Source organism: Notolepis coatsorum (genome assembly GCF_963971535.1).
Source record: "Notolepis coatsorum genome assembly, chromosome: 2".
Lineage (NCBI taxonomy): Eukaryota > Metazoa > Chordata > Actinopteri > Aulopiformes > Paralepididae > Notolepis > Notolepis coatsorum.
Genome location: NC_140166.1, coordinates 53,157,089 through 53,166,272, shown reverse-complemented (window position 1 = coordinate 53,166,272; position 9,184 = coordinate 53,157,089). Strand labels below are relative to the sequence as shown.

Sequence of the window (9,184 nt, the reverse complement as noted above, 5' to 3'; positions counted from 1 at the left end):
TGTCCGTCTCCCCTCTTCTATCAGTCTATCTGTCGATAAGGCTCCACTCTCATCTCCCCCTCTCACCCCCCTCTCACCGACCCCTTTTAAGGTTGTCTGTGCGCACGTTGTCTGTCCATATGTCTTGACCACTGCCACCTCGCCCTCCCAACCTCCCTTAACCCTTTCACTATCACAATACAAAAGGGTTAACCCTTTCACCGCCACACACACGATGGAAGGTTAACCCTTCCACTGCCACGCGACAAAGGGTTAACCCTTTCACTGCCACACTTAACCTGTCTGTAGTGTGGTAGTGATAAGGGTTAACCTTCTGTAGTGTGGCAGTGGAAGGGTTAATGTTGTCCTTATGCTTTGTGACCAGCGTTTCAATCTCCCAGCAATAACACTTACCCTATTGACCATGTTTTATGACGATGTCTTTATTTTTTTTATTTTTATTCCACAGCCTGACTACTGTCTTGTATCCCACTCTGAGCCTATATAGAAAGGTATTACTGTTGTTGAATTGATGGCTGAAGGGAACTCTAATAGATTTTCTATTGCCTGTGTGTTCTCTCTGTTCTGTTGGCCAAGGTCTGAGGCCGCATTACCCCGACACACTAGCTAATGCCTCGACACACACGTCTCCTCTCCGGCCCTCTCCAGGACACAACTATATTATGACAAATGCTCCTAACATTCTATTACAGGAACCCACTGCCACTGAGTTCAGAATCATACTGTATAGAGACCACTGCACTTCCGCGTTGCATTGAGCTCATGGCGGAGAAAATGAATGAATGTGGATGAGAGCCTTGACATTAAGTGGTTGTAGCTACGGCTGCGTGGGTGCTGGAGACATGATCCAATAGACTTTTATATACGCACGAGTCTCCTGAACACAGTGACACTTTCTCTGCCGAGCTATAGTAACTTTCCCACACCTACTCCCGAACTCTGCATGCGCAGATTGATGAACCTAGACTCCGTGGGCAATCTGTGCATGCAGAGTTCGGGAGTAGGTGCGGAAAAGTGACTATAGCTCAGTCTGAGCAAGTGTCGATCGACTTGGGACTGGTCTCTCCGTGTTCAGGAGACTCGGGTGTATATAAAAGTCTATTGGATCATGTCTCCAGCACCCCCGCAGTCGTAGATACAACCACTTAATGTCAAGGCTCTCATCCATCATTCATAAATTTTCTCCCCCCGCTCTCTCTCCCATGATTTCAGAATCCAGGAAGTGTTGCGGTGGTCTATGGTGTTAGAGCAGTGACACACAAGTAAAAAAAGGTAAACTACTGTGCGTTTAGGTGGGTTTTACCCTCCGCTACATCCCTGTAGACCACCTGGCCACTCTCCCACCGACCCACCTATTTTCATTTTGAGAGGTGCTTATTGGGGGGCTGTAGTTATTCAAGTGAGGCCCTCAGTCTTAAAGCACAGGAAGAGTGCTACAGCTTTGTCAACCCAGCCCTGCTGCGCCTAGCTCCGCTGGACTGATTGCACTATTGATTAATGACTGGTAATGTTTAAAAATAGCCCCCTGAGGGAACGTAGATGGATGATGAAGCCAATACAAGGCAGATAGTCTGTCTGGCCGTCTTCTGGAGAGAGGAGAGCTCATTGGATCTGCCCACTGTGTGTTGGCAGCAGGGCGGAAGTCCCATCTGTTGTAATATACAATATTTAGAGGGAATTCTTTCTTTCTTTCTTTCTTTCTTTCTTTCTTTCTTTCTTTCTTTCTTCTCTTCTTTCTTTCTTTCTTTCTTTCTTTCTTTCTTTCTTTCTTTCTTTCTTTCTTTCTTTCTTTCTTTCTTTCTTTCTTTCTTTCTTGCTTTCTTTCTTTCTTTCCTTGTTCCCTCATCCCTCCCCTTATTTCTTCCCTCTTTATTTTTTCCTCCCTTCCTCCCTTAATTCTTTCCTTCTCTCTCTCCCAGTTAATTAAACACATGGTGCTTGTGCTGCACTAGTGGTTTCACCCTGCTGACACTCTGCCCCGCCCCCAATCTGTGATGTCAGTAAGTCTGAAGAGACACTCTGACATCACAGATTGGACAGGGCTGAGTTTGCACCAGGGATGAATATATTAATAACCACTAGGGGAGCAACAGGGCTGTATGTTTAGTTACCTGTTACCTAAGCAACAACATGCAAACCTTCACAAACGTTTCAGTCAGAACACTACAAACGCCTTTAGGTGGAGATGCCTGTGGCGCTGTCCTTGGTGCTGGAAGACTCTTGGCCGTCTCTGTCTGTCTGTTCCAGGCAGTGTTGTAATCGAGTCACTAAATCTCGAGGTCGAGTCTCGAGTCGCCAGTGTTCGAGTCCGAGGTCCAAGTCCGAGTCACCAAAGAAGGGCCCGAGTCGAGTCCCCAATTACCCGAGTCCGAGTCCGAGTCATCGAGGTCGAGTCCCCTCCCACTCTGGCAGAGCTGACATACAAATAAAAAAGGTTCTACATTAAACATAACAGCGGTCACCGTTTCAAAGCGGAGTTTATTTACTTTGTGACACAATAGCCAAACAAATGCACTAGCCATCAATATCTTATGCCAAATGATTAGGGCCTATTACAATTAGTTAAATAACTGTATTTATCAATGAACAAGTCTGAGTCCTCGTCTGCGCCTTCCGAGTCCGAATGCAGTCAAGGCTCGAGTCCAAGTCCAAGTCTGAGTCATCAGAGCTCAAGTCCAAGTCAGAGTCACGAGTCCCGAAGATCAGTCCCGGTCTCGAGTGCTACAGCTCTGGCTCCAGGGTCATTAACGTGTGAATGGAAAGCGATCCTGTCCCACCTGCCGGTACGTTGCTGTGAGTCAGAGAGAGGCGTCACGTCCTGGATGCTGGTTACATGATGCTCCAGTAGCCTGTAGCTCTGTGGAGGACAGATCCAGTATGCCTGGGCTGTGTGGAGTGGCATTCCCATCCTCCCATCCAGGCCCTGGTGCACGGTTCCCCTGGGAGGGGGGGGGGGGGATTGAGGTTGATGTTGATGCAGATGAATGGGGCATGGCTGTGCACTGAGCTGCAGGGAGAGACGGGGCTAATGGGCGAATGGCAACCCAACCCAACCCAACCCAGGGCCTGTTCTCCAGCCTCCCAGCCTGTAATCCTGTTATCCTGGACACTGGAACCTCGGGTCAATGCAGGCCCACTCCTCCTCCTCCTCCTCCTCCTCCTCCTCCTCCTCCTCCTCCTCCTCCTCCTCCTCCTCCGCCTCCTCCTGCTCCACCTCCTCCTCCTCCTCCCTCAGCCTCCAGTCAACCCGCTCCAGCCCGCCCTCCACCCTGTGTGCAAATGCACTGTTACTGTGATATTGTGGTACCGTTTTCCATATGCAAATAGTTATATATTAAAATAAATAAATGCCTGTTTGACATTGTCTCTAGTTGGCTGTACTCGAGGCTGGGTGCGCTAAGCCTTTCCCATCAGCACAGCACAGCATGCTAGCTAGTTCCACAGCCACGTCGGCGTTAGCTCTGCACTGTAATATCCCTTGTGCTCACTGTGGGTTAACCCTTTCACTACCACAGAACAGAAGGTTAACCCTTTCACTACCACACTACAGAAGGTTAACCCTTTCACTACCACACTACAGAAGGTTAAGCCTTTCACGACCACGCTACAGAAGGTTAACCCTTTCACTACCACAGAACAGAAGGTTAACCCTTTCACTACCACACTACAGAAGGTTAACCCTTTCACGACCACACTACAGAAGGTTAACCCTTTCACTACCACAGAACAGAAGGTTAACCCTTTCACTACCACACTACAGAAGGTTAACCCTTTCATGACCAAACTATAGAAGGTTAACCCTTTCACAACCACACTATAGAAGGTTAACCCTTTCACTACCACACTACAGAAGGTTAACCATTTCACTACCACAGAACAGAAGGTTAACCCTTTCACTACCACACTACAGAAGGTTAACCCTTTCACGACCACACTATAGAAGGTTAACCCTTTCACGACCACACTATAGAAGGTTAACCCTTTCACTACCACACTACAGAAGGTTAACCCTTTCACTACCAGACTACAGCAGGTTAACCCTTTCACTACCACACTACAGAATGTTAACCCTTTCACTACCACACGACAGCCGGTTAACCCTTTCACTACCACACAACAGACGGTTAACCCTTTCACTACCACACTACAGAAGGTTAACCTTTCACTACCACACTACAGACGGTTAACCCTTTTACGACCACACTACAGAAGGTTAACCTTTTACTACCACACTACAGAAGGTTAACCTTTCACTACCACACTACAGACGGTTAACCCTTTCACTACCACACTACAGAAGGTTAACCTTTCACTACCACACTACAGACGGTTAACCCTTTTTACGACCACACTACAGAAGGTTAACCTTTCACTACCACACTACAGAAGGTTAACCTTTCACTACCACACTACAGACGGTTAACCCTTTCACTACCACACTACAGAAGGTTAACCTTTCACTACCACACTACAGACGGTTAACCCTGTGTCTCTGTGTCTCACAGTGTGTCTCTGTGTCTCTGTGTCTCACAGTGTGTCTCTGTGTCTCTGTGTCTCTGTGTCTCACAGTGTGTCTCTGTGTCTCTGTGTCTCAGTGTGTCTCTGTGTCTCTGTGTCTCCGTGTCTCACAGTGTGTCTGTGTCTCACAGTGTGTCTCTGTGTCTCTGTGTCTCACAGTGTGTCTCTGTGTCTCTGTGTCTCAGTGTGTCTCTGTGTCTCTGTGTCTGTGTCTCACAGTGTGTCTCTGTGTCTCACAGTGTGTCTCTGTGTCTCTGTGTCTCTGTGTCTCACAGTGTGTCTCTGTGTCTCTGTGTCTCTGTGTCTCACAGTGTGTCTCTGTGTCTCACAGTGTGTCTCTGTGTCTCTGTGTCTCTGTGTCTCACAGTGTGTCTCTGTGTCTCTGTGTCTCACAGTGTGTCTCTGTGTCTCACAGTGTGTCTCTGTGTCTCTGTGTCTCCGTGTCTCACAGTGTGTCTCTGTGTCTCACAGTGTGTCTCTGTGTCTCACAGTGTGTCTCTGTGTCTCACAGTGTGTCTCTGTGTCTCACAGTGTGTCTCTGTGTCTCACAGTGTGTCTCTGTGTCTCTGTGTCTCTGTGTCTCTGTGTCTCACAGTTTGTCTCACAGTGGAGTGTGTCTCTGTGTCTCTGTGTCTCTGTGTCTCCGTGTCTCACAGTCTGTCTCTGTGTCTCACAGTGGAGTGTGTCTCTGTGTCTCCGTGTCTCCGTGTCTCACAGCCCGCGGGCGCGGCGTGCTGTACACGCATGTGGAAGCATTTTCCTGCCAACTCTGCACTGGCTTCATTATGTGGAATGGAGCTCTGGTGCTGATTTGTCCAGGAATGATCGGGAGACTCAACTCTCCCTCTGAGAAATTAAATAATCTCTCTGTGCCAAACGTGAAATGAGGAACGACTGATAGGAAGACGTTTTAAAATTAGCCTTTGGGTGGAAAGGGCTCTAAAGCAGACGCTCGGCTGACATACTCTATTGCGCCTAATTGTCAGCGATCAGATTAGCTCCATCAAAAAGCAATAATAAAAGTGTGAACGCCCTCCTCTTTAGAGTGATATACAAGAGAGAGAGGAATCTGTTACGGCTGGATGGAACACAGAGGGTTAATATTTGATGGAGATCTTCCAGCGAGCCGTCTCTGTTTCTGCTCAGCGGGGCGAGAGAGAGAGAGGAGAGAAGAGGAAGAGAGAGAGAGAGAGAGAGAGAGAGAGAGAGAGAAGAGATAGAGAGAGAGAGAGAGAGAGAGAGGGAGAGAGAGACTGAGAGAGAGAGGGAGAGAGAGAGAGAGAGAGAGAGAGAGAGAGAGAGAGAGAGAGAGAGAGAGGGAGGGAGGGAGGGAGGGAGGGAGGGAGGAGGGAGGGAGGGAGGGAGGGAGGGAGAGAGGGAGAGCTGAATAAGCCTGGTTACACGCAGGAGGGGTTGGTGTCACTATGACATACAGATCCAATAGAGGAGGGAGACTGTGATTTCAGTTGCTGTCACTGCCAGCCGTCCTCCGATGACAACCCTCCCCTCACACACACACACACACACACACACACACACACACACACACACACACACACACACACACACACACACACACACACACACACACACACACCGTCCACCCCACACCCAGGGCGAAGCACTTTTTATTGTCAGGTATTTCCGATGGGAGCCACTGCTTTTGATAAATAATACTGAATTAATGTTTCATCTCTTTTATCTTTAAATATCTTATTACAACTTTCACGTATCCGAGTCTAAAACGTGACAACAGAGAGGGAGATAAAGTGAGCGAGGTGAGGCCTCAGCAGTCATCATGACCAGAGAGACGTGGACATTAACTGCAGACCGTAACCCTTTCACTGCCACACTACAGAAGGTTAACCCTTTACTATCACACTACCGACGGTAACCGGTGACAGTGAAAGGGTTAATCAATCTGCTGTTGTGTGGCAGTGAAAGGGTTAACCTGTGCATTGTCACAGTGAAAGGGTTAACCGTTTGGTAGTGCGGCAGTGAAAGGGTTAAAGATCCCACGGCGGTAAGGCCTCTGCTAGGACTAAGCCTTCTGTCAATAGACCTTTCTTTTTTTTGTATCCATTTTTTCTCCCCTTTTTCTATTTTTCTCCCATCCCAATTCCACTGTGCCAATTCTCCCCTGCCCTGTCTTGAACGTTGCTCGCATATGCCCCCCACTGGCCGGTTGTAGGGAGGATAGAAGCCTTGCATCACGTGTCCCCTCCGATACACGAGGAGGCAGCCTGTCACATATTTTCACCTGCCAGCGTGGACTCTCATTGGCGAGGTGTAACGTGTGGGAGGCTCACACTGCCCCCGCCATTTCCTGTCTCTGCTGTGCAGGCGTCCCCCAACCGACCTGTAGGAGTCGCTGTCCACAACGTCCAGATTACCACCCATCGACTTCCACCCGCTAACTCTGCCAATTGAGTTAGTATGACGGCCGGCCCACAGCCGGAGTCAAACCCGGTGTATCTTGCGTTGGTGACGAGCGCAATGTCCGCTGCGCCACCCAGCCGCCCATCAATAGACCTTTCTATAGATCAATAGATACACAGATCTATCTAGTGGACTGGACCGTAGTCCAGGTGGGAGAAAGATGTGAAGTTAGATAGATGTCAAGCCCACACTGGTTCTCTGGCCCTGTGCTGTCAAGGTTCAAAAGGAAGCAGATTGGCGGTAACTGGCCAATATCGTTACATTACTTACTGTCTCTCGCTGTTGGTTTGGTATTCAGTCGGGCTTGGAGAGAAATACTCTCTCATGAATCTACGGTGTTTCACCAAATAACACGTGTCGATATCAAGGGAAACATTTAGAAAATACTATCTCTTAGTGCGGCCGGGTAGCGCAGCGGTCTAAGCACTCGCCTCGCCTACCACCGCAGAGACACTGGTATCGAATCCAGCTGTCAGCGGTACCTCCGGCTTGGTCGGTTGTCCATACTGACACAATTGGCAGTGTTAGCGGGTGGGAAGCCGGTGGGGTGGGTCCTGGTCGTTGTAAACAGCGACTCCTACAGTTCGGTCGGGGCGCCTGCACAGTGAGGGAGAGAGCTGGGGGAGGTAGTGTGAGCCTCCCACGCGTTACGCTCCCCCAATGAGAGTCCTCGCTGTCAGGTGAAAAAAAGCGGCTGGCTGACTCCACATGTATCGGAGGAAGGCATGTGGTAGTCTTCTCCCTCCCTAGGCCGACAGTAGGGGGCAAATGCGTGCGAATACCAGGAAGGGAATTGGCATAACGACTAAATTGGGATGGAAGAAAAATACAGAAGAAAAGGGGGAGATTTTTTTTTACAAAAAAAAGAACACGTGTCGATATCAAGGAAAACATTTAGAATACTATCTCTTCTGTATCTCTGTTCCCAACCTTCTCCGTTCCCCAAAGCACCATGTCAAACTAGCTAAAGGCAGTGGCGCACAGATTAAAACACAGAGCCAACAGGCACTTTATCCAACGGCCCAGCTGCTGTAAAGACAACAGCAGCAGGGATAGTGATGGAACACAGGTTTGTATGGATTAATAGTCTCCTGATTACAATTAATATATTTAGTTTTTATGATGTTGTACGTGCCAGTTTCAATTTGTGACCATGGACAAGTCATCAAGGGACTAATCCTAGGGCTGCTCCAATATAATAGTGAATAGTTGAACAACTATCAGGACACTATGATGACGGTACCTTTGGTGATTCTACTGGCATATGGGTACATAGTAGGGGTGTAACGGTACACAAAAACCACAGCACGGTACGTACCTCGGTTTTGAAGTCAAGGTTCTGTACGGGTTTTCGGTACAGTGGGGGAAAGTTTGACTTTCCATGTTTCACTCAGGGGTGATGTAGTGTGCAGTAACTAATTGTACTTGTAGGGCTGTCAACGAATATTCTATATTGAAATTAATAATTGACTTGATACCGTTGTATTCAACATTCACAATAAACTGGACTGGTCGGACGACACCCTCTACAGGAAGGGACAGAGCAGGCTGTTCTTCCTGAGGAGACTCAGGTCCTTCAATGTTTGCAATAGACTGCTGCAGTCATTTTACCAGTCTGTAGTAGTCCAGCGTCCTCTTCTATGCTGTGGCATGCTGGGGGGGGGGGGGGGGGCTACATCATATTCGAGGGACACCAACAAACTCAACAAGCTGGTGAGGAAGGCTAGCTCCGTGGTTGGAGTCGAGCTGTTCAGACTAGAGGTGATGGCAGAGAGGGGGATGAGAAGGAAGCTGGCTGCTATCCTGGAGAATCCCTCCCACCCCCTCTACGACGAGCTAGTCAAGATGAGAAGCACGTTCATACCCCCCCGACACTCAACTAACTGCCTCGGCCAGTCCTTCATACCATCGGCCATCAGGCTCCACAACAGTGGGCAGGGACTGCTGCCAGACATCCAACTAGAACTAATAGGAACCTAAAAAGGACAATAACACTACCCTATGCATACTGCACCTTATGTGAATACTGTGATACTGTGAATACTGTATATTTCAGTTAGTTAGATAGTAAATTATAACACTACCTTATGCATACTGCACCTTATGTGATACTGTGAATACTGTATATTTCAGTTAGTTAGATAGTAAATTATATTGACTTATTTGTGTACACTGCTTGTGTTGTTTTTTACTACCTGTACCCCCCCCCCCCCATCCCCATGCTGCT

General features: G+C 48.4%; 1 protein-coding gene across 1 annotated transcript in view; it reads left to right on the top strand.

Moving 5' to 3' along the window:
• LOC311223356 (uncharacterized protein) overlaps positions 1–7,992 on the top strand; it is a gene marked incomplete at both ends in the record, with an annotated part of 44,839 nt that extends 36,847 nt beyond the window's left edge. The window contains 3 exons of the mRNA XM_084308146.1: positions 5,114–5,124; positions 5,236–5,254; positions 7,906–7,992. Of these exons, the coding sequence (XP_084164272.1) occupies positions 5,114–5,124; positions 5,236–5,254; positions 7,906–7,992 (117 nt within the window). The remainder of the gene's footprint in view (positions 1–5,113; positions 5,125–5,235; positions 5,255–7,905) is intronic.
• Between the last annotated feature and the right edge of the window lie 1,192 nt (positions 7,993–9,184).